This window comes from Falco biarmicus, chromosome 2 (genome assembly GCF_023638135.1).
Source record: "Falco biarmicus isolate bFalBia1 chromosome 2, bFalBia1.pri, whole genome shotgun sequence".
Lineage (NCBI taxonomy): Eukaryota > Metazoa > Chordata > Aves > Falconiformes > Falconidae > Falco > Falco biarmicus.
In genome coordinates, this window is record NC_079289.1 from 82,425,046 (window position 1) to 82,450,610 (window position 25,565).

Genomic DNA, 25,565 nt, shown 5'->3' on the forward strand with positions numbered 1-25,565 from the left:
AAATCACTGCTCTGAATATGTTGCCACACGTTCATTTTAATGTGAAACTTAGTTTAGTACTGTATCAACCAATAAAATTGCCGTCCACAGGAGTATTGCTGAGGTTCTAATGAAGCCATAATTTAAGAGTTTATCTGTGGATGAAAGACCCTAAAGTCAGTTGGAAACTACAGCTGATTTACAAGCAAATCTCTTATTCTGACAGTCATTTGAACAAGCAGATTTTGTATCTATAATGACTGAATACAAACCAGTCTGACTAAAATTCCCTTTTAATTCTGACATTGCAAGATGTCAAAGCTACTTTCTGACATCGGGTTTTTCTTTTGTTACTCTGTATTTGCCATTATTCTTTGATTTTTATGCCTAGCTAGGTGTGTTAGTAAGCTGCAAAAAGTGTCTCACCTGCTCCCATTTCTGTGCTAAAGTCTAGGATTGTGATACCACTTTTTGCCTTGCTCCTTCCTTTTAGGATCCTCAATTCCACCATCTCATGGTCCTGCAGCAAAAGCTGCTCCCGATCTTTGGGTTCTTCCTTGTTTGTAAGTGTGAGGTTTCAACAGGCCATGTTCCCTCTTTGGTTCCTCAAACATGTGTGTCAGGAAGTTATCATCGATGTACTCCAGAAGCATCCTGGTTTGCATGCACCTTGTTGCTTTGTCCTTCCAGCAGATGTTGGTGTGTTTGAAGTCCACCAGGAGGGCCAGGGCCTGTAAACATGAGGCTTCTTCCAGTTCTCTGAAAAAGACCTCATGTACGTCATGGAATAGAACTTCCTAGAGGACATGGCAAAATGGCAAAATGTATGGAAGGCAAGGAGGTGATTAGAGACAGCCAACATGGCTTTACCAAGGCCAGGTTCTGCCTGACTAATCTAGTGGCCTTCTGTGATGTCCACTGATGCAGTCACTCCAAGGAAAGAGCTACAGTTGGCATCTGCCTAGACTTATGTAAGGCCTTTGATGCAGTCCCCCACAACATTCTTGCCTCTAAATCGGAGAGGGATGGTTTTGACTGACGGACTGTTAGGTGGATGAGGAATTGGCTGGATGGCTGTGTCCAGAGAGTTATAGCTGATGGCTCAATGTCTAAGTGGAAACCAGTAACAGGTGGTGTCCCTCAGTGGTCCATACTGGGACCAGTAGTAGTTAATATCTTCATCAGTGACATAGATGGTGGGATTGAATGTACCCTTGGCAAGTTTGCGGACAACACCAAGCTGAGTGGTACAGCTGATTTGCTAGAAGGACAGGATGCCATCCAGAAAGACCTTGACAGGCTTGAGGTGTAGGCCTGTGCAAATCTCATGAAGTTCAACAAGGCCCAAGTGCAAGGTCCTGCACGTGGGTTGGGCCAATTTCAGGCACAAATACAGGCTGGGTGGGGAAGGGTTTGAGAGCAGCCCTGAGGAGAAAGACTGGGGTGTTGCTTGATGAGAAGCTCAACATGACCCGGCAATGTGTGTTTGCAGCCCAGAAATCCAACCATATCCTGGGCTCCATAAGCATGGCCAGCAGGTCCAGGGAGGGGCTTCTCCCTCTCTGCTCTGCTCTCGTGAGACCCCACCTGGAGTACTGCATCCAGTTCTGGGGTCCCTGGTACAAGAAACACGTGGACTTGTTCGAGCAAGTCCAGAGGAGGGCCAGGAAGGTGATCAGAGGGCTGCAGCAGCACCTCTCCTATGAAGACAGGCTGAGAGAGGTGGGGTTGTTCAGCCTGGAGAAGAGAGAGCTCAGGGGAGACTTTACTGCAGCCTTTCAGTTATAAAGGGGGCTTATTAGAAAGCCGGAGAGAGACATTTTACCAAGGCTTGTAGTGACAAGAGAAGAGGCAATGGTTTTAAACTGAAGAGTATGTTCAGATTAGATAAAAGGAAGAAATTCTTTGTAATGAAGGTGGTGAGACGCTGGAACAGGATGCCCAGAAAAGTGGATACCCCATCCCTAGAGGTTTTCAAGGCCATGTTGGATGGGGCTCTGAGCAACCTGGTCTAGTGGAAGATGTCCCTGCCCTTGGCAGGGAGGGGGAGTTAGATAGTCATTTAAAGGTCCCTTCTAACCCAAACTGTTCTATGATTCTGCATTTTCCTGACTAGGCAGTCTGTAGCAAACACCTACCACAATGTCTCCCGTATTGGTTGTATGCTAATCCTGACCCCTAACATCTCACCTGTCTCCTCTTCAGTCCCAAGGCAGAGCCATACATAACGCTGCTTTCTTATGTAAAAAAGCATCTCCCCCTCCTCACTGTGCCAGCCTGTCCTGTCTAAAGCCATGTACCCACCCAGTGCAGAACTCCAGTTGCGTGAGCCAGCCTACCCTGTTTTTGTGAACCAAATGAGACCGCAGCCCTGCACCTGCACACAGACTTCTGACTTCATTTTAATTCCCCACATGGCATGAGTTATTGTAGAGGCACTTCAGAAAAGCATCCAGTTGTGGTGATTTCCCAGAAGGGGTATGAGAGCTTGTCCCAGTGTAGGCCTCTAGGTGCTTCCTTATTTATTAATGAAATCTGTCATTACAATGTCTCTTCTGCCCATATCAACCTGCTCCTTTAGTCCTCATTTCCCTCCCCTGGCATTCCTAGTGTAAAGCTCTTCTTTACCAGGAGGTAAAGGGCAAAATGTTTTTTGACCTCCTTGGCCAGAAGCTGTCACTTCCTAACAGTCCTTGATCCTCAGAGAGGATCCCATGCTCCCTAAAGCCAAATAAATCCTTGTTGCCAAATTCAGCTGCTCAGTGTGACTTAAAAACTGCTGGGTGGGTGTTTGAAGAGAATAAATACCTTCATAAGCTTTCATTAAAGTTTTGGGGGTTGGTTTTGGTTGGGTTTTGGTTTTCAGTTGTATGTTTCACTTACCATACTTAGTGTCAGGTATTTATATTTTTACATCCTTGCAAGTAGTTGTATGGTTATTTGAAAACCCTGCCAACAGAAAGTTGCTTTCTGTGGTTAAGCAATACTCAATATATTCTCTGCAATCTGTAGCACTTCTGTTTCTCTTTTTTCTTTCTTTATTTTGACTAGAGAAGCATTATGAAATCAAATTATCATACTATTTTTTTCCTTCTTCACATTTCTCTCTCCCCCATCCTCAACTGCCAGCACTTTTCTCCTCATTCATTTTTTTCCTAAATGTTGCCTGCCTTAGCAGTTAACTTCTGGTTCTGTTTTGCATAACCTTAATTCATCTGAAAGTATGGTTAGACTTAAATTTACAATGAAATTTCTAGTGTAAAGTAGGAGGGTGCTATGGTAGGGTTCCATAGCACTTGTTCATACGTTTAGTCCAAAAGCAATTGGCAGTTTTAAATCCTAGTTTTGTTCGAATTTGTAACTTCACTGTTTGAATACTCGGGATTCTTCATAGCTCCATAAATACGCCATCATTCAAAATATAGTGGCTAAATTCTATGGGTTTGCCTTTTTCTTTAAAAAAAGACAGGGAAGTTGGTGGATATGTGCTTACTCCTTCATGTGTATGTAGCCTAGAACAAAGCTGAAAGCTGCATTTCTACTGCTGGGCTCCTTTCTGGTGACAGCAGTGGCAGCTGCCACCAGCTACTTGTGGCAGCCAAGCAAGGTAAGCTTGGGAATGCCTCAATTAGGCAGCAGCAAGTTTCTTACTGAACAGTCTCTTAATTCTTGTTTAGGACTTATACTGCTGCTACTGGATTTTTATTTTTTCTTTTCTTTAAGAACATCAGTGCAGAGGTGGTTTGGTGCTTTGAGACAGTAATTTAGGGAATGACTTTGAGTCTGTGGCCCAAATCAGGGACCACAGCATTTATCACTGCAGTTGAAATCACTTTCAGTTTGAAGTTAGAGTGATGCAACTACAAAAACACTTTGACTTTTTGCTTATTGCTGTGAGACTATGTAAGGAAACAAACTGAGATTTACTTTTGGATCTGAAGTGTTGCTTGTCTTCCTCATTTCACTGTTCAGTGCTTGAATAAAATAAATAAATAAATAAAGCTGGAAACTGGTGAAATGTCAGATGCTGTTCCTGATTGACAAAAATATGAAGTTGAATTCATGGTCCAATGTCCCAGAGGCCAAATAATCACTTGCAGGTGTGTGGGACCTTTCAGCGTGTGTACCTTAAGTGGTCATGCAGAGATGGAGCCAATGCTGAGATTCCTGCTGATTTCATAGTTCTAGGAATATTTAGTTGGTCTTTCTAAAAAAGCAGTACTAAAAACCTTGTTCTCTCCTGGCAGGTTGCTAACACCCCTGTGCTGTCTTCACATTGGTACTGGCATAAACTTTAGTACAACTGTCTGTCAGAGCTGACTGGGGAAAAAAAAAAAAAAGGAAAAATATAAAATGTGGCTTTTAAGTAAAGACTTCACATCTAGTTTCAGGTTGTTAAACAGTCCTATTAAATGTTTAGCAATTAGAAAAATAATGCGGCTTTTTTCAATAAAGAAATTATGAAATAATCATTGTGAAATGATCATACAATACATTATGCTGTATATGTATTAGGAATTCTCTTGTAGGTGATTATAGTTCATGTAGGAATAATCGTCCTATAGTTAATATGATATATTTTGTATGGCGGAGTCTTTCTGAGATCATGCTAAGGAGAGACTTTTAACTTTAAATCAGCACATGAAGAGAAGAGTTGAATTTAAAATTCATGAACAATTGTTTTAGGGGAAGCTGGTATCTCATGCTTAAATACTTAGGGTATTTGTTACTTTTACAAACAGTAATGGTTAATTTTCATAATATACTTACATAATAATATACCTTCCAAATACTTAGGAAGGTTAATAGCCCTGCTTAGTTTTAAAGGTTTTTCTAGTAACTGCATTAGCTTCTTCCAAGACATCTTTAATTTTTGAAGTTAGCAAAAGAGATTACGTTTTTAAAATAAACTACTAAAAAGTAACTTGTTTAAGGTTTAGAAAAAGGCTGAACTAGTACAAGTGGTATAGACTAATGTTTTTTTCATGGCCATATCTAGCCTGTTGAAATGCAGTCTGTACTTTAAAAAAAAAAAAAATACACCCCCCTCCAAACCAAAAACACACCCTGACTTTGAACAGTTGCTCATATGCTTTAAATATGTAAAAATACAAGGAACTACTGATGAGAAACCCAACAGATTAAGATGGAAAAAACTAAATATTCTTACTTTCTCTCTGTCAGATTTTTCATTCCAGTACATTGTTGAAAGCTTCGGATTTCAAGAGGTCAGAATTCATTTATTTCTCCCCTGGAGAGAGAATTCAACAACCTTCTAGAAATATCATAACCAGAAAGTTTTTTCCCAATATTCAGCTGAATGTTCTTAATAAACCCCATAATCCTTCCATACTTTAAAATGTTACAAATCACCCTAAAGGCTGATGATTTGAGTCATAAGTTAGATTTCTGATATACTGGAAGTCTTCCAGCATCTTTAAAAGAAAACCTCAAGTATTTATGTTTTCCTTCACTTCATACGTGATCTTGATGACAACTTAGGAAATTTAATACTAATTGCATACTTTTGAGACACACAAGACAGACTTTCTTTTCAGGATGCTTTCATTTTCCTAACACGTCAAGGTGTGTGGCAGTTCAGAGGCCAGACTCCTGTAGGAAGTACAGGAAGCTGTCTGTCTGGATCAAGATTCTTCAGATAATTTAGCTTTACTGATCAGCGCTGCACCAGAGAGCTGTCCCACTTAAAAACTTTTGCTGACTTCGGTAACTCCTGTTTATTGGTCCAAAAGGGTCTTGTGAATTGGTATGTACACAGAAATATCCTTGAGACTATGATTTTAAGTGACAGCCAGACTGAACGGAGATTTTTGTTTTGGTTTCTTTTTGAAACAAAATTTAAGTATTGAGCTATACGGGGAGCAATTTTGATTGAACTGATTACCAGAATAAACTCTGTTTAGATTCAGGTATGGTTTTGTGGGAGATACCAATTTCTAGTATATGAGTGCGTTTTATAGCACTGTTTTGTTTGACTATTGCTATCTTTCAAGTTTGAAACTTAACTATTGTGTAGTGGTAGTAAATTAAATGGGAGTTTTGTTGTTAGTTAAACATGGGGAAGAGAGAGGCCCTCAAAGAATTTCTGAACCTTTCACATACATTACAATATAAAGGTGATACATTTTCCATTTTGAGGAACTGACGTATGTTATCACAGACATAATAACAATATTTAAATGAAGTTATTCCCATAAAAAATACTAAGTTTCTTCTCTACTTCTGTAGTGGTCTATGCAAGTTAAGCGTACCTTTCTCCATTGTCATGAGCATGTAAGAAACTTCTGATTTTTGCAGTGTGGTAGTGTTGAGGCAGCTGGATTTGTGGCAGTGTATTCCAACCAACAAGAAAACCCTTTTTATCAGCCATATCTGCTAGTGCTTCTCTCTCACTTCCCCCGTGTGTAGTTTGAATTGCTGGTTTCTTTAAAACAAAGAAAAGCGTTACAACATGATAAATGTGAAGTATTGCACATTGGGCTAAAGAAGACATTAAAATATGGCATTCAAAGAGGAAACAGCAAAAAAAGTGAAGACTTGTCACTAGTTGGTCTTGGATTAGTTGTCTGTTGGGTATATTAGAAGAAAAAGCAGTGAATTGAACTGTACTGGTTAAACCATATTTTTCTTAATGCAACATTTGAGGATAATTTGTGCAGAGGAGGATCTGAACATCATCCAGAAAGGAAAAAAAACAAGGACTTTAGTAGTGGACAAATGAGCTTCTAAATGCAGGACCTATGACTTAAGAATGGAAAGACTAGTAACAGGCTTTGGGGTAAGCTAAGGCTGGTTGGTTGGAAACAGCTGAGGAGAAGAATGCAGCTGTATTAGGTGGCTATGTGATGTCTGTGTTGAAAAAGCAGGTGCAGGATTGTACCAGATACCGTATTTCCAGCAGAGAAGAAAGCATTGTTAACATTGTGCAAACTTTTGCTAAGACCTGATCTGGAGTACTACTTACAGTTCTGGTTGCTTTTGTTAAAAAAATTAGAACTGGAACAGATGCAGGGAAGAGATTCTGAAATGAGAGAGCAGAGACCCCATCACAAAAAAGTGCGTTTTGTTAGGCTTGGCAAAATCTGTGAGCGAGGGAGAGAAGAGGAAGTAGTATGTGAGCTCATTTTTATTAGCAGGACTAATAGATACGAAGTGGACCTTAATAATGTTAACGTGGAAATTTAAAATAGAACCACAGTGCAGGAGGCAGAGATGATGTAGGGAGCGGTTAATGCATGTAAGTTCACCTGAGGGTGTGATCTCATGAAGGAATTTTTGGCAACAGCGATAGCTGACATATTCCCATTCTTCTTCCTCATCTTGCCCTGTACACTTTGTGTTACTGAAAGCACTTGTAGTTGCAAGACAAACTATGCACAGTGGAGCCAGCTATATGTGGATTTAACTAAGACTTCCTCAGTTGGATGAGTTCCTTTGCTTCATTGCATGAGTGCAGATATGCTATATTAGGGCAGGTCCTACAGCTACCTGTAGGACCATATGAAAAATCATTGTGGTCTGAGACTAGATTCACTTTTAGCAGCAGTGCTGCTTAAGCCCCCGCTGTGTCCTAGCCATTAGTTCCTTGTTTTGACTATCTTGACACAGTTCTTTGCATAGCCATGCTTTAAGTCAGATTAAGCAACTGCTCCAGATGGAAGGTAACACAAAAAAAGAAGTGGTTTGTGTGGGATATTTGGGTGGGTTTTGTTTCTTCTTTGATTTGGTTCTGTGCAACCATGCCCAGCCTGTTTCAGGAGGACACGATAGCTGGAAGGGTTGCTGGTTTGGCCAGTACTGCTGCTGAAGAAATATTGGTTAAGCCACAGCCTGATGTGGAGCAAGGCTGTGTTAATACCTAAATAGGATAAAAAGATGCTCTGAATTGGAAAAGAGAACAGTAATGATCATTGTCTCTAGCTGATGAAACTAAAGATACTATACAACCTGTATTCTTTTGGAGGTAAAGCTATTATTTTTAATGTGCTCCTTTTTGTTCCTGTGATTGAAGTGCTCTTTTTAACACATTTATTCATTCTTACTGCTTTTCTTCTCACTGTTGAATCATTTCATACCTAATGTAGTTTTACAGTTTTTTCCCAGATTTTCTTCACTGCCTCCTGATCTTGCACACTAGGTCTGTCTTCACAAAGAAGAGAAAGGGACAAAAGTTTTGGTCAGATATTAAAGGAGTCTGTTAGGAGAACAGCATCTGTTTTTCTGAACACTTTTGAACTGATGCTCTTGATTCAGCTACTGGTGTGTTGTACTTTTCTATGAAGTGCTACAGAATCTTAGAGTATGAAGATAAACATTTGTGGATTTTGATTGCATGCTTTTGTTGCAGTATTGCCATTGGGAATTTATCAGCAAACAAAGCACTCCTTCTTTCCCTCTTCTCCTGTTGAAGAAGTAGGTTTTGTGCTTTGATTACCAGTCTCCACCTGCCCGAAATCACTTCTTGCATGAGATGTAGATTCTCACCTACCTTAATGTGAACCAGAGAGAAGAGTCATCAGTTTCTTGAGTTCTTTAGTGATGAGGGGACAGGATGTTTCATCTCTGCTTAACAAACTGATTTTCATTCTTCTTTCTCACCAACAATTAAAAATCACTATTTTCTGAGAGCCCTATTATTAATTATATCTCACTTAAGAGATTGTCTCATAATTTACCTGTGTATGGTTAGTACATACATACCTGAGAAATATTTTTTTATTCCTTCTTTTATCTGTCTGGAAGTGGGACACATAATCAGTCACTTTCTTGAAGACTGAGGCTGCTAGCATAGCATTCTGGACCTATGTACTGATGTAGGAAAGTGAAAACGGTGTCCAGTGTCCAGTCTTGCAGCAAAAGCATATTAGTGGTGAATCACAGGAAACAGATTATTAAGAAAGTAATGAGCTAAAAATGGAATCCATAGAGCCAAGAGCCTGAACTCTTTGAGAAGGCTATTTAGGAGTCACTTGAACTTGAGGTCGTGACCCTTCTCTTGCAAATGACCTTTTATAAGTTGAACAATAGGACTTCAAGGAAGATTTGAGGACAGTCTCTTGAAAGAGCTGTTGTATGTCATAAGCTATTGCTTCTGTTTAAAGTAGTCAGCATACTTCAGTATCATCCAAACATGAACTTGAAATGATGCAGTGTAATCTTCTATAGTATCATGTGGCCCTTCTTGTGGAAGCATGCCCCTCGGAAAGCCACCCAACAGTGGTGTCTGATCTTGTTCCAGCAAGGTCTTAACAAAGTACGCTTACTATTACTATACCTGCTACAGCTACAGCTTTCAGACCAACCCTTTTAAGACCATAAAACCAAGTGCTGCAATAATTACTGAAAGCAGAATTTGCTTGTCTATATGCTGAGGTGAATAATTATTTTTAAGTGGTTGTTTTCAGCATGAGATAGTTTCTGCTGTTTTCTTTTTTTTTAAAAAAAAAAAAAAAGTAATAGTATCATTTTTGATGGCAACAAGTAGATGTTCTGACAAAATTTATTAAGTGTGTCCCTTCAGAGGTACCCTCCAGCCTAAGTTCTTCTATGAGTCTATGAATAAAATGGGAGAATTTAAAAGGGTAAGGTTGGTGTTAACGCATAGTTATGGAATTCTGAATATGAAGGGTGCTGTAGTATACGTGAACATAAAAATATTCTCTGAATAGCTTGTATGGGAAGAATGTTGTTTGTGACTGGTGCTGAAATTCTTGTTTCATGGTAAACGGAATAGAGGATCTAGTGAGCATCTTATCTCGATGTTCTTCATTTCCCATCCCCTCAATGTCCCAGCCAGTCAATGTAAAATAAGAGTTGTTTACAAACTACAGATATATTAAAGATATTTTTACATATCAGCATCTGTTTATAGCATGTGTATGCCTATGAGAATCAGTAGATAAGATATCTCACACATTAAAGTGTAAAATGACTGATAAATTCATTCTTGCTTTTTTGCTTGATAAGAAGAAAAATCAGGCCACAAACTTACCATTTCCATTGATAGAGCTTACAGATCAGTTAAGGATAGCTTATCCCCCTCGCAGGCTGGAGATAGGAAAGACAGGATAACAAGAGAGAACTCTTTTCTGCCAGTATTTTGCTTTTTCAATTACAAAACCATGTAAACAAGTTTCTGAATTATATGAGAAAATCTTAAATTGGAAGTAAATATTTTTTCAGTATGTTGTGTAACATCTAAGCGTACCCTAAGGTTTTCTTGGGAGTGTTTCCCTTTCACAAGCACTGGAGTGGCTACTTTTTCTGTGGTTTCCTGTGGAAGGAAAGAAATGGTTAAGGAAAAAAAAAAAGGGGGAAAAAGGCTGGAATCTCCTCCTGTCTGCTCTCTCTTTTTCTCAAGGGTAGATCTGCCAACTTTTTGGCAGATCATTGAACATAATTGTGTGGTGTTTTTTTCAGTTTTAGTTTTCATTTCTTTCCTTTCTGTTTCTGATAAGGCTTTGAGGATGACTGAAAAAACAGGTTCTAATAACACTGCAATGAGGAGTCCACTGCAGTGCTTGGAGGGCAGTTGGTTGGAAGAAGGACCATGGCTGGGTTTCTGGTCCACAGTAGCCACCACTGCTTCTGACTGGCGTTGCACTGATCTCTACAGTGGAAAGCTTGAGTGATAAGGTCACTCTGGATGTCTAATTAGTCCCCATAGTGCACTGCATTGATATGACTGTGCTTTTTCCACCATGTCTCCCTACTGTCACCCCCCATCAGGTATTTCTATGTTGAATAACCAGAGTTTAAGTTACTCTAGGTTTTTTGATAAGTGCTTTCCCTGAAGTTTTTGTTCTATGTATAAAAGCTTGCTTAAGCAATTGACATAGAGGTAACAATTCCTTATAAATCATGTTTCATCCCTTAGCTAATATTTTTTAAATTCTTTAAATGCTGTTATTTAAAAAATATCTGCCATTTCCAAATCTTTGATCATAGTTTCACTGTTTTTAAATTACCTGTTTCAAATCCTACCACTTTATTCAGTAGCCTTTCTCCATTTATTTCATTATTTACAACTTAATTAGGAAAAAAAAAAGATATTGTTCTCAAATACTATGTAAGCACTATGTTCCAGTCTTTTCAAAGGTGTTTAAGTGATCATGTCTCATAAAAATGAGTTGTGAAGACAAAGGAAGACTTACGAGTTGTTGGGGTTTTTTCCTGCCTTACAACCACAGCTTTGGTACTCTGTATATTACTTTTTTTGTTGGTTAATATTAGAAAGTATGTATTTATATGGGGCTGATATCCAGTGAACTGCTATCTTGTGCTTTGTTCTTCGTATGTTTTATCTTAAAGCTGAGTTAAAACACAGACTTGATTTCAAAGATTCGAACTGTTGAAGCATACTTGTGATAGAAATCTTGCTGCTTGAAAATCTCAGTTCTGTGACTTGTACTGGGATAGCTAATTTTCTAAAGAAGTACCAGATCTTCAACTCAAATGTTCTTCTGTGCCACAGTCATAATAATGCAGTATTTTAAATTTTTCTTCGAGAATAAACCAAAAAGTGGCTACGCAACGTTGCCAGTGGTGGCTTTTAAAGTATGGATGCCCTCTAATCAAATGTGGTAGGTCACAGAGAGATTCAGTCACTGTTTTAAGCTCCAGCTTCATGTGCAAATGAGCTGGTATAGTGACTGGTTTCAGGTTTAATTAATCTTGGAAATACTTAATTTTTGAAAGAGGTTCACTTCAATCAAAGGGATAATTAAAGAACAAGTATATATTATAAATGACATGGATAAGTGAAGAGGAAAAAGAAATCTATCTCTTTAAAATGTGGTTGCAATTTGCTTTCTTTCCAACAATTTTCATCAATTCAGATACAGGTTTTTTGGAAGTATTAAACACATTAGTACAAAATAGTGTTGTCTGCTGCTTAGGTAAGCAAATACATAGCCTTTAAGTGAAAAAAGAAACAATCTGGGTTTATATGTCTTTTATGTGACTTCATCTGTATATATTATATATATATTGTATATATATATTTATAGTATCTTAGTGCAACAAACTGACATAACCCCTTTTAGGAAACATAGATCTTCCATTTTAAATGTTGAATAAAGGTAACTTTAAGACCTGTATTACATGTTTCAAGTTCTTAATGGTTAAGCCCTGTTAAGTAAGGAAAAGGAACTTAAGACCTTTTATTTCTAAATGGAAGCTCATATTTAAAAGGAGTACTCTGGTCATTGGAAGAGATATTGTTCACTGTTGTTGGATTTACTGACAAAATATTCAACCTGTGGGTTTTGGGGGGATTTTTTGTAACTGATGAAAGTGATTTTGAGAGCCAAAGTGCATTGTTTTATATTAAGTTTCTCAGAAACTTGTGACTCACTTGGGAGAGATGTTGAGCAAATTCATGGTGATCCAATACGTAAATAACTTAAAATCTCAAGTTTTGGGGTTCTGAAGCATAGCAGTGGTTCAGAAAGTGTCTTTGTAGCATCTGTTGGTAGGAACTCCTTTCCCACAGGGCAGCTGAATTCATTTAGGACGTAGGAAGGGAACAGGCTGTGGTTACTGGTCGCAAGGATTTGTGCTTGTTAGGAATCAACAGGATATATTTTAATCACTATCAGTTCTCATTCTTGCACACCAACATGAATTGGAGCAGAGGAGAAAGGAAGCAGAACAGATAGATAAACCAACAAGATTCTAGTATAAAAAAAATAAAGTTTCTGGAATACTAGCTTATGGTCTTTATCCTTGAAGTCCTAATGACATACACTACGTAAAATGATTTAAATTGAAGGAGATGATAAAAAAGGCTTTGATGGCCTCAAATTTTTAGGATCTTAGTCTAATTCCAGTGTTGTACTCCTGAAGGAGAGTGTAATTAATAATTGATTTTCTTCAAGTTTGTGTCTAGCTGGTATAAAATTAACTGTTCTGTGCTAGACAATAGAGCTAATTACCAGAAAACAGTTTCACTGGGGTTAAGGTTACATCGGGACCTGCTGTGCTTTCTTGGAATTTTGGAATCATGGAAAGAACCGGCTGTGAGGCACCTTTTCAGTATTCATATCTGGTTTTGTATGGGCTACATGTAATCAATAACCTCCTTAATAATGTATTGTAATACTTTGATTTCCATCTGCAGTAGACAGCAAAAATCAGCATGCACCCCAAAGCCAGTTTAAGAAAACACATTCTGCTTTTTGGTATATATTGCAGGTGGGACTCAAAGTATTGCAGGTGTTGGAATGTGCTGCTGCCAATGTTGACAAAATATCAGTGAAGAAATCATCTGTCCTGATGGCTTGTGTGGTTTAATGATTCTCATACTTCGAGCTAGTGTAGTCTACTGTGTGCAAGCTAACTGCAGTGAAAGATTTTGTGTGCTTCCAGGGAAGCAGGAGGATGGGTCTGAAACCAAAGATTTGCGTATCTCGGCAGGTGTGTGTGTGTTAAAGGTAGCCTAGAGAGAATGAAATATAAAAAACTTGACATTATAATTTTAGTTTGTGTGACTTAAGTTGCATTAGACTTCATCTTTTAACTCAGTTCTTCTGTTTTAAAACAAGTTTAAAAACAAGTAGTCTGATCTATCTGTAGCAGTTTTGATGATTTCTGTCTGGCATTACAGTTGTTCCTTCCCCTGTCTGCATCACCTCTGCAATTTAGATCTGTATAATTTGAGCTGCAGGGTTAGTAAAATGAGCTATAGAAATTGTCATTTCATGAGGATATGATATATGTTTCCCCAGTGGCAGACGCAACTGTTGAATAGCTCCTTGTCTCATTTCAGAGATGAAATACTGTAGTCCTTTTCCTGACTGAGAAGAGTGTGATTTTAGTGCTGAGGCTGAGGGTGTCCTGAAAGATATTTGTTACTGAACTTCCAAATAAGGTTTGAAACTACTGTGTTAGGAAACACGGATTTTTGTTTTCTGATTCAAATTGTATCACTGTGGGCTGTTATCACTTTATTTGTAAAATTGCTGTGTGTCATTGCAGCTGTGTCAAAAAAAGATAACTGCAACTCTAATTTATTTAAAAGTTCCTTTCTGTGACTTCACATGTGGAAGTGATTGTAATTGATAAGTACACCTCTCATGAGTGTTTCACAATTATTTAAAATTGGAAAATTGAAGCCTTTATTTTGTGGCTCTTGTCATGGAAAACATTCATCCAATGTATTGTCGTAGGATATACTGTTTTGAGGTTGCCTGTGGCTTCAACATGAATGAGCTAGTTTTGAAAAAGTTGGAAATCTGAGGCTTGTAAATAGTTGAATCTTCAGGTTATGCTTAAAATTTTTTATTTCTATATGAAAATCTAAATTGGTGTATTTTTTTAATAGAATGAGTTAACTGTGTACATCACAGAATTCTTTTCTCCTGTGCTTTACAGCACCTTTGATTTACTTGGGAGTCTTTGGCATTCCTTATTTTAAGTAGAGAAGGCTCTGTTAAAAGCATAGCTAAGTTTCAGTATGGCCATAAAGGTTTAGACTGTATGGATGTCCCTTTTACCCTCTGTTAGAGAACGGAATAAGATGCTTAATTTTTTTTTGCCAGACTTATATATGCAGGAAGCAAATTGCTCAAGTCAGGGTTCTAAAAATTTAATATGTAATGAAAAGAAAAAATGTCAGGGTTACAAGAGAGAAAGGTAGGGGTGACCACAATTCTGATCCCTCTTGAAGCTGCAGTTTGTATGCTCCTTTTTGATTTATGATTCCTCCAGCTATCTCTCCTTGTTTGCTTCAAGTACATACCCATATTCAGGTGGCTGGGAAGCTCTCCAGCCCAGACTTGAGGAAACCAAGTCTAGAAGTAGCTTAGTCAACAGTGAGAAATATTTATATTCATAGAGTTTATGTGAACGAGCAGAAATTGGGCATCTACCTATAAGTAAGGATATGGTCGTGTCAGGCATCTCTGTGCTCTAGTGATCTACCATTTGGTTTCAGATTATGTCAAAAGCATTATTTAATGTCTCCAGAAAGGCTTTGTGTGGGGAAAAAACAATGATAATGAAAAGAAAAAGGATCATTTTAATGAAACACATGCAGTTTCTAGTATAGAATCTGTGGCAGTTGTGAATGAAAATGAGTATTGCTAACGTTATTACAAAGCTGTGGGTTAGGTTTTGAAATGCTTTTAAATTACCATAATTTAAATGTGTTTATACCATTTTGAAGCAATTTTACTTTGACTGATGCTAGAAGAGTAAGCAGAGACTTGGGATAAGAAGGTGAAGCTGATCTATATAAAATGGGACTTTTTATTAAAAAGATTACTTTCTGAAATGTGGGGGGAGGATTCCAAGTCAGCTGCCGTCCTTCTGATGGCAAATGAAGTCAGTTGAGCCTTTTGCATTTATAGATTTAAGTGCATTTCTATGTATTAGAGTGTTAATTGATCACCTTTTTAAAAATACCTGTGGTAACTTGATAAAAGACCAGATACTGAATAATAGGGGGTGTGGATTCAGAGGAGAAAATAACCATCAGTATGAGGGGTTTAATTGTATGTTAGGAGAAAGAGGAAAAAAGCCCATGCATTTTCTTGTATAGTTAGTTCTGTTTGAGCACATGAGCATAATACACAGGTATATAGTTGTGTCAATAAATACTTTTCTTGCTTGTAAATGTTTAGATTGTGATTTATTGACTGGTTTTGGTATTCATGTTCTGTGCCAGAAATTATCCTATTTCAAGAAATCTTTAAGTATGTATGTGTCAGTACAAAAATTCCAGTTTAGTTATGGGTGTACAGGTTTGGTAGTGTGATGAAATACATACTTTGAATCATCTGGTATGCAGAATACCAAAAGCCAGTTAGAAAGCTTTGTAAGTGCCCTTACAGGGACATTTCTCCTTTTTCAGGGAATCTTTTGAGAATTGTGTTGCTTTGCAATCTCATCGCTCAGAAATCTGTAAACTAACTTCCAGTTCGCTGCTTGAATGGAAAAATTTGTCTTTTAAGCTCTAAGCATTTTTTTTCACTCAGCAGGTGAATGTTCACTCAGTAGACGAACTTCTGAACAAAGGCTCTTTCTGTTCTCAAATTTTCCCTTATGTCTTTTTGACAAGACTTTAGAATGGATTTCTTTAGAGCTATCACAGAATCATGAAATGGTTTGGATTGGAAGGGACCTTAAAGATGATCTAGTTCCAACTATCATGTCAGTTGTTAAATAAGTAGCAATAAAAAAAGGATTGATTTGCCACAACTGTTGCACTCATGAAAAAATCCTATTATGTTTTCATAACCTATTGATTTTTTATGTTTGAAAGCTTGACCTACCATAAATATCTGATTGTATTGTTTGTTGTTAATATTGGATGGAAAATTCCATATTTTAAGCCAAGGCACCAAGAACTTAAATCGTCTACTAAAAGAAGCTTCCAAAAATGCATATTGGTGGTGAAGGTTTTTAAAAGGTTGCCATTGTTCTAACTCGTATTTTGACAAATGTAATTTCAAAAATTATTGATATTCAAAAATACCAAAAATTAAGTAACTTTTTATTGGTTGAGTGCAATGCTAACATCTATCGGAACTACTTTTACTAAGTATTTTTTATCTGTAACTTTTGCGGGGGTTCTTTAAATGTCACAGATGAGTGAAAATTGGAAGTCTTTGGAATTTCAGATCATTGTAACGGAGGTTGTTCATAAGTAGTAATGTCAAATAAGCTCAAAATAAGGCTAGCTTGTGTAAAACAAATAAACAAATAAAACTAAACATGACTCAACTATTCTGTTACGGTTATCATTGTTTTGAAGGAATATCCTTTTAGTTGTTTCAAATAGTAAGTTCTGAACTCTGGCTTAGGACTGAAAGCAAGAATGCGTTTCTCACCTCTTTTTTTTTTTCCCCTCCCCATTTGGATTATGCATGAAAATAAAGTCCAGTTAATATTTAATAATAATGTCGGTATATTACATAAGGTTTCAAAGAATATTGCCTTTCTAAAGTGGCAGGGTAAGAGAGTATGTCTTTAATATAGGAAAACATGAAACTCATTTGGTGTTCTTTATACTAGTTTTTAGTTAAAATTACTAATCTTAACATTTAATGGGCAGCAAGCATGAGAGGTATAAGCTTCTGTGTAAATACTGCACTTGAATCGTGGAATCTAAACTTTGTTAATAAGTAATGGAATTGTAGCTCAGCACATAAAAGGGAATGGATTATTTATTGCTGTTTTCTGTGTGTGTGTGTGTTTCAGGGGTCCGTTCAGTGTTGTGCGGCGATGTATCAACAGGGAAACAGGGCAACAGTTTGCTGTAAAGATTGTCGATGTAGCAAAATTCACTTCAAGTCCTGGATTAAGCACAGAAGGTAAGAATCAAAAGTTAAGCAAATTCTGAATGAACACGGGTTTTGGTTTCTCAACCTTTTCTGTTTGCTTGCTTTGTAAGATCCTTTCTGGTTTACATTTTGTGGAAGTTTTAAAGGTCTTATATCTCAAATTTAACTTACTGCATACATTTCTAATCTTTAGTAATTACTATGGCTCTTCCACTGTGATAATAAATATTAGAAGGAATAGCAGGTCTATACAAACTGTTAACCATTGCTATTTCTGTTAGGATTTTTTTTAAAAAAGAATGAATTTCTTAAAAAAACTAATTCTGAATCCAAAAGCATACAAAGGAATTAAAGTAAGAACACATCAGTTTTGGTTTTAGTAGTCTAGATTTAGCAAGTAATTTGCTATAAAATAGGTGAAAAGTTGTGATACAGATTTGTGAAATTATATACAATACTGTACATTTTTAATATAGTCAGGATTTTAAAACAATGCTGCAGAATTGTTACAGTGTAAACAAAATGCTGTATTTCTTAACATTTCCTATTTTAGGGTAAAACAATACATCTTCTCCAAGTTGAGTATGCAACTTGTGTGCATAAAATGCTCCTTTTACACTATATGAAAAAGAGCATGGTAACTGAATGATAATCACTGTGTATTTCATGTCCAGTATATTTTTACTGGACATCATATTCTTTTGTAAAGTAATGTTTTTTTGGGGACTCTGCTTGTACCATCTAAGTCCTTATAAACCCAAGTTCAGCAGCAAAAACGGGTTAGTGACTTTTTGTAGTAATTATAACAAACAGAATCTTAAGCCTTAATGATAGCTAGTTTGATTTACAAGGTAAATCACACATCTTGCTTTGGACTTTACCAAGGATTTCCATTTACATTTCCATTGCTAGTTTCTTTTTTCTAGCCCTCCAGCAAAATATAAGCTGTGTTTTCCAAAATACACAGCTTGTATACAGCTGCATTGTGGTTTTTGCAGGTTATTTATTAAAATATTTATTAAAAACCATTGCATTTTGAGCTAGTGTATTTTCACTAAAATTATTTGGTATCTTTTACAGGAGGTTCTGTCTGTATTCTAGTCTTTTCTGGTTAAGCTCATCTTAACTGCTGATGGTAGGAGACATTCCTACCTTTAGTGGAGTATTGCTTTCCTCGCTTCATGACAATAAAATTCAATCTTTTGGGTCCATGAAGGATTTACTGAAAGGGAGAAATAGCAGGCAAAAGGGTAGGGACTCATCAGGAGGAAAGGGGGAGCCAACAGTGTAATAGATTCACTGGAAAAATGAAGGATAGCTGTTGATAGTTTGTATTTTCTGCTTGGGTCTAAAGAAAACGCTTGGGACTAGACTAAGAAATTTTTGGGTTTTGATCCCACTTGTATTATAGTGATATAGTTACAATTCAAGCCAGCAGGTCATTGAGTTAACAGACCATAAACACTTTATGGTTTAGTGGTTTGTTTATTTTGTTTTGGGTTTTTTTGGTTGTGGATTGTTGTTGGGATATTTTTGTTTGGTTTGGGTTTTTTTAAGATTTTGAATTGTTATGCATTAGATTTGTAATATTAAGACACATAAATGTGTAAGTGAATGTGGAGCAAGTCCTTAACTCTACATAAGAATCTGAACCTGTTTTTCACAAACTCTTTCCATCTTGTGTACTCTTTATTTTGTTTTTCTCAGTGCTTTGTGTGTGTGTGTGTACCTCTTCTCTATCCAGGTTATAGGTTTATTTTGTTAAAAGATTTTATTTTTCTTAAATTTTTTAACATTTGTTTGGCTCATTTCTGATACAGAATTCCTTAAACACATTGGTGGGGGGCCGTGATGGTGGTACTTGCAGGAAATAAATAGGTGTTTTACCTGGGAGGTAGCTGTATTTGTAAATTGTGTTAAAGTGTAAACTGGAGTTGGAATGGGGAGGTTAATCCTTAGGAATGTTCTTTATCTCAAAGTTTTGCCCTATCTTTGTACAACTTTCCACCTCCAGTCTTTCTTTGAGGCACAGGAGTGGGAGAACAGGATGTTCTGCTTGTGAGGGAGCTGATGACAATTCCTTTCATTAATTTCACATACATGTAAAGTGCTGAAAAGTAAAGGGCCCAGTATGCCTCCACACTTATGATTAAATCTAAAAAGTCTCGGATTTTGAGTGCTTTTGCATATGTACCCATGTGGCATGACAGGTGTTTATGGGTAAGAACTTCATCTTTATATATTTGTCAGCAGTGTACTCTTGTGGCAAAGGCAGCCAACTGCATAGCAGACTGCTGCAGGAGTGTGGCCAGCAAATCAAAGGAAGTGATTATTTTCTCTGTTCATCCCTTGTGAGACCACACCTGGAGCACTTTGTGCAGTCTTGGTTTCCCCAGTACAAGAAAAACAACGATATACTGGCATGAGTCCAGCAGTGATGGAGAGGACTGGATTTGCCTAGCCTTAGAAAGAGAAGCTAAGGTGAGATTTAGTGCTGTCTTAACTACCTAATAGAAGGGTATAGAGCAGATGGAGCCAAACTCTTCGTATAGGCGCATGGTGAAAAGGCAAGCAGCCATGCAAGCAAGTTGCAACGTGGAAAATTCCAATTAGAGACAAGAAAGTAAAATTCATCCTGTGAATGGTGAAACTCTGGTAGAGTTTGTGCAGAGACTGCGGAGAGCACCCTTGGAGATGCTCAGAACTGGGCTGCACGAGGCCCTGGGCTTCCTGATCTGCTTCGACCTGCTTTGGGGAAGAGTTCGGACTAGATGGCCTCCAAAAGTTCTTCCCAACCTACGTGATTCTGTGATTCTGTGGTATTGTTAGCAACAGTCTACATGTAATCAGTGGGGCTATATAGTTTTAATACCATTTAGGGAGAAAATTTGGGTTTAACAGTACTGTGATAAAAAAAGAGTTAAATTAAAACTAGGTTTGATACAATGTTTCAATTTTAAAAAGTTAATGTAAAACTGGTTTTGATACAGTTTTAATTTAAACCTGGTTCTAATACAGTGTTGCAATTTTTTTAACTTATGAAAGGTGAGACATGAAATATGTTATAAAAAGACTGTTTACTAGTCTACAGAATTCATTTAAAAAATAAACTGATTTCTTACAGTAATGGTATCAGCCTTACCACAGTAACAAAAGCAATCAAACTTGAAAAATTGATACTTCTCTAGGCTAATGCATGTTTATTAATTGGTACTGTAGTGAGCATTTGTGGTTGATGGTAGAGAAGTCACTAGCTTGCAAGGCAAACTTTTATCTAGTATAGTGTTCATTCCACAAGGCTGCTCAGTACATGTACCGTGTATAGATGTGGACTTCTCAAGTGATTTTTATGTATGTGTGCATCTCTGCAGTGGTTTGATAATAGGAAAAAAAAGAATAATGCTATGTTACAATGCCTGACAGCTAACAAATCTAATTTAGGCTAGGTTCTATTGGATTTAAGTATTAGCATTCACAGTCTTGCATACTGTGTCATCAATCTCTGTGGTGTTGTAATTCAACCATATTAATGAAGTATATTGACACCTTGTCACTGTTCAAGTGGCCACGTGATCTACTGGATTAATGCTGGCTATTTTACATGATGACAGATTCTACTACAGTTCACTATGCTTTCATGCTGCTGGGATACCAAAAATTAAAAATATACATAAGAAAATGCAGAGCTTGAATATTTGTAGATACAAAAGAGACTGTTTTGTACAGTTCAGTTCAGAGTACTTGATGCTCACAGAAGCTACTTTACTCATTGAAGTCTAATAAATTTATTTACACTGATACTTTTATTTCAAAATACAGCTCTTAGTTGCTATACTTAGAACTTTTGGGATGGAAAAGTATAAAAAGCATGTTCCTTATTTCTGAATTTGTTACAGCTCACACCATAGTTACCTTTTACTGTCCATTTCTTCTGCAGCTCTCTTCACATCCCATGCATTGTCTTTGTCGTTATTTTTCTCTTTGTGGCTTACATATCTTGCTTTTACTTAGCAGTTCTAACACCAAATATCTTTAAATGCAAACACTATTTCTTAGGAAGAGAATGGTGATCTGTTCTTTACTACTTAGTAAAAGCCAATATACCTTATTTGTCTACCTTTTGTTAGCGTCAGATTGCTTTCTTTTAACATGCCGAGTGTTTTTCAAAGCAATTTAAAGGACAGTGCCCTGTGCTTACAGTGCATGTCTCTTTGAAGCTGTTTTTCAAGATTTAATTCATTATATATTAGATTCAGTTATCTGAATTCATTCTGATAGAAATGTCCTCACAAAGAAAGTGATTATCATTACTCCCACAACCTTTTAACGGGCTAGACCTTATTAGGTTGGTATATGCGCCTGTACAGGTTTGTATGCATGCAAGCCACTCTGAAGCTGAATAGATGAACTGATAAAGATTCTCACGTTTCCTTTAGAACCCAAACTGGTTCCACTGCAAGCAAGCTGTGAAGGCAGTCTGCAAAAAGTTTTGGCTGTGGCAAAGAGCGAACTTACAGCCAAGAAAGAAGTGTTTTGAATATAGTTCTTGGATTACTTCTAGCACTGAGAGGGGCAAGATAGTTGAATCAGAATGGTCACTGCTATGGATCATCCATTTTAGCTAGAGAATTCCCGTATTATTTCATTGAGGGGGAAAAAAATTGGAAAGTTGGCATCATTTTGGTTTTGTTTCTACAAAGGGCCCACCGGTCTTTTCCCTGACATATTTTCATGTTGTGAATGATTCCTTGCTCTTGTTCTTATTTGTGGGGTTGGGGTTTGTTTGTTTTTTGTTTAGACTTGCATTTTTAAAATCACTTTGTGAGTGCAGTTCGTTTGAAAGGCTTTAATTCTGAGTAAAGATATATGGCAGAGTACCTTCAGCTTTTGGTATTGGAAGGCTGTGGTGAAAAAAATATTTTTTGCAAAAGTGTCTGTGAGTAAGATTCTGTACCTCTCTCCCTGGTTTTTTTCAAGGGTTTAAGCAAAAAATGCAGTGTCAGTGTTGAGCTCAAGTCGTTGAGTAAAAGGTATTACAAACCTGTATTTTATCAAATTTTATGATAACTGTACCATATGCAGACTGGATTTGAAGAAAGAGCGACTGATTCTTTGCCTTTGATTTGGAAGTACCAACTTACCTGGAATTTCTAGTAGTTGTCAGTTCTGTCCCATATTTCACAGATCAAGGAAATTTACTTCCTTGTGTGACATTATTGGGCCCACACCTGAGCTATTGTGTCCAGTTTGGAGCTTCACAATTAAAGGTATGCTAAAGAACTGGAAAGGTCCCAGCAAAGGATTATCAAGACAGTCAGGACCCTACAGCACATGATGGGCTAACAGAGGTTGAGGGAGCTGGGTTTGTTTAGCCTGATGCAGAGGAAGCTAAGACAGTGATGTAACAGTAGTCTACAACTACTTGAAGGGTTACAAAACCAGCAGATCCAAGCTGTCTTTAACAGTGACAGCTGTTATAACAAAGAGTAATGGCAAGAAATGGTTGCTTAGAAGGTTCAGGTTGACCATGAGGAAAAAATTTTCTCCTGGGAGGATAGTACAGCAGGTATAGGTAGCCCAGAGAGGTTATAGGACCTCTGTCCCTGGATGAAGGCACAGCTGTCCTGATCAATGTTAGCAGTTACTTCACTTTGACTTGGGGTCAGATCGGATAACCATCAGAGGTTATTTCCCACCAGCATTTCTGTGTGTTACTGAAAATATGAGGAAGGCATCATTATAGATTTTCTTTCATTGAAGGTAGAAAATACAAGGACATTTCAGAGAATGAAAAGCTGCATCAGCTTGACTTTGCTTTTTCTTTTATTATTATTTTAGCCTTAAGAGAAATCTTAAAGTATTTAGTGATAGTAGTGTTGCAGATAGAGCTCTGTTACACCGGAGCTCTCTTGAAAATTCGTTGAGTGTGTACGTCTCAGCACTGAAGAGTTTGAGGCGTCTGTTTATAGCCTGCAAAAGTCACATGGTATTAATAACATCTCTGTTAAAAAGAAAATGCGCAAATGTGGAATTTTGAAGCAAAGGTATTTAAAACGTTGGTAGCTGCCTGTCATGGAGTTTATGTTCCTGGTCTTCTAAATGCCACTGTAGTTTCTGTGTATGCTGTACAAATGATAAAGCAGGTCAGTGTAAAATTGCCATGTAGCTATGGTAATACAAAATCAAGTATAAAAAAAATGCTTTCTAGGAAAATTACGTTTAAAAAAAAAGTGTGTGTGTGTCAAGGTCATGATGATGAAAGGGACCTCTGCTAGAGTTTCTGCCTATCAACAGGGCTTGAAGACTGATGCTTTAAACAACTTTTGAAGTTTGCTGTTTCAAGAGTCTCTCTGACTGTGGAATGTGTATTTCCTAACTTAGTTGTACTTTTTTCACACTGGGTAGAACTGTGCCTGTTTTGGTACAGAAAATATTACCTTAGCCTTTTTGAGGGGTTAGCTTGTTTTAACTTAATGAAGGATTTGAGTTCTCTTCTTTTCATTTTCTGGAGAAGCCATAGGCTGGTTTGTTTACAAATTCAGTTCGACTGATTTGTACCTATAAATTTCATAAATGTGTAACTTTTATAGTTCTGCTATAACTTTCATAAACAAGGTGTCATTAGAATGAAATACTTTTGTGTAAAAAGACAACAGAAGAGATATCTGTAAGTGTTATAAGCATGTTAACAACACAATAGATACAGTGAATCACATAAATGTATGAAAACATAACAAGGATTTATTTTTAGGACTTTTTTTTTCTTGCTACTGGACATGAGTTTACTGCAGAAATGGTGCATGTGTATTTTGGTTGGAAATACAGAATTCAGGCTTGGACAACACTTGACATAATACAATTGGTTTTTTAAAGTGTAAAATACAATGTTGTATATTAGGGGACCTTTTTGGTGCTGTTTCTAGCATGGGCCCAGAGACAGACTTCAGGAGTGGGATACTAAGTCTCACTGGTCAAATTATTGTTTTGACCCCTTCTGGAGTCCTACATGAGAATTTGATTGGTCCAGGGAAGCAAATATGAAGTTCTATAAAGAAATACGGCCTTTCATCCAGATCATAAGTCAAGAGTAATAAAGAGCAGCTATATGGAATCATTTTATTTCAAGAACATGGAATTTCTTGAAATTTGATGCAAGCATAGTCACAGCAGTGTTGATGTAATGCTTTCCCTTTCCATCTTCAGAAAGGAAAGCATAGCTTGTGAATTTATTACACCCACATTAAAGCATGTAAGAATATTTACCAATTCTTTTATGAACTGTTGCTTAAACAAAAGGAAAATAGTTACGTTTTTATGCATTGCAAGCAATTGGCTCTTTATTCCTCCTAATCAGTCTGCCAAACAAGGAGAGCTTTGTTTGCTGTGTGACTTCATTCCCTTGCCTTTAATATGTATCTGTTTTTATTAGATTTACTGTAGTGCTGAACGTACAATAGCTTAGCAGGAGCGCACCTCTTCCCTCTTTTTTTAATCTTTACACTCAGCTACACATTTGTTCATCTGTGCTTAGTTTTATTGTAGAGCAAATATCGTAAAAATGACTGTTACATTTAGTGGCTGAAGCCACCGCGGACTAGTTGCACGTTGCCAGATTAGGTAGGTCTTTACCTAACGTTATTGTGAAACTGATTTTGAGAATGGTATCATGCAGCTAAGCAACAAGAGTAGTCAACACATTTCCCAATTTTATAAGTATAAATGGTACCCTTTATAAGTTTCAGAGTGCAACAATATGAAGTGTATTTGACTGTCATTTTGATAATTATTCATTCTAAGAATAACATATTAGAGTATTAATTTAAAACCTCTGTATCTTGAAAGTCTTAGAACACATCAAATAATATAATTATATAATTAGAACTAACCACTATTTATACAGCAGATAATATACAATTTAACTGTTAATTTTGTTATATAACTGACTAGGCAATTGACCTGGATTTTTAAAAAATTGTAATTGATTGAAAAGTGCTTCCAAAGTAACACTGCTCTAATCTTTTATCTCACTTTACATCCCACTTCCATGTATGTGGAAGAAGAAAATATGTTCACATACATGAAAGAAAATGAGACCTATGCAAATGAATCTTGTTATCAAAACGTTCTTAAACTTCCTGTCATTTAAGTCAGTGAATGTGTTTCTCACAAGTTAATTCCTCTTTGTACATATAAAATCGGGCTTAGTGAACATTTTGTTAAAATTCTTACTGAAATAACTAGTATCACTAAATAGGTGAATCTTGTTCAATAATACATAAT

General features: G+C 37.0%; 1 protein-coding gene across 15 annotated transcripts in view; it reads left to right on the forward strand.

Moving 5' to 3' along the window:
- The window catches only part of CASK (calcium/calmodulin dependent serine protein kinase), a 226,511-nt gene that overhangs the window by 39,714 nt on the left and 161,232 nt on the right, over positions 1 to 25,565 (forward strand). For all 15 annotated transcript variants that reach the window (XM_056329526.1, XM_056329525.1, XM_056329530.1 and 12 more), the window contains exon 2: positions 17,203 to 17,315. In XM_056329526.1, the coding sequence (XP_056185501.1) occupies positions 17,203 to 17,315 (113 nt within the window). The remainder of the gene's footprint in view (positions 1 to 17,202; positions 17,316 to 25,565) is intronic.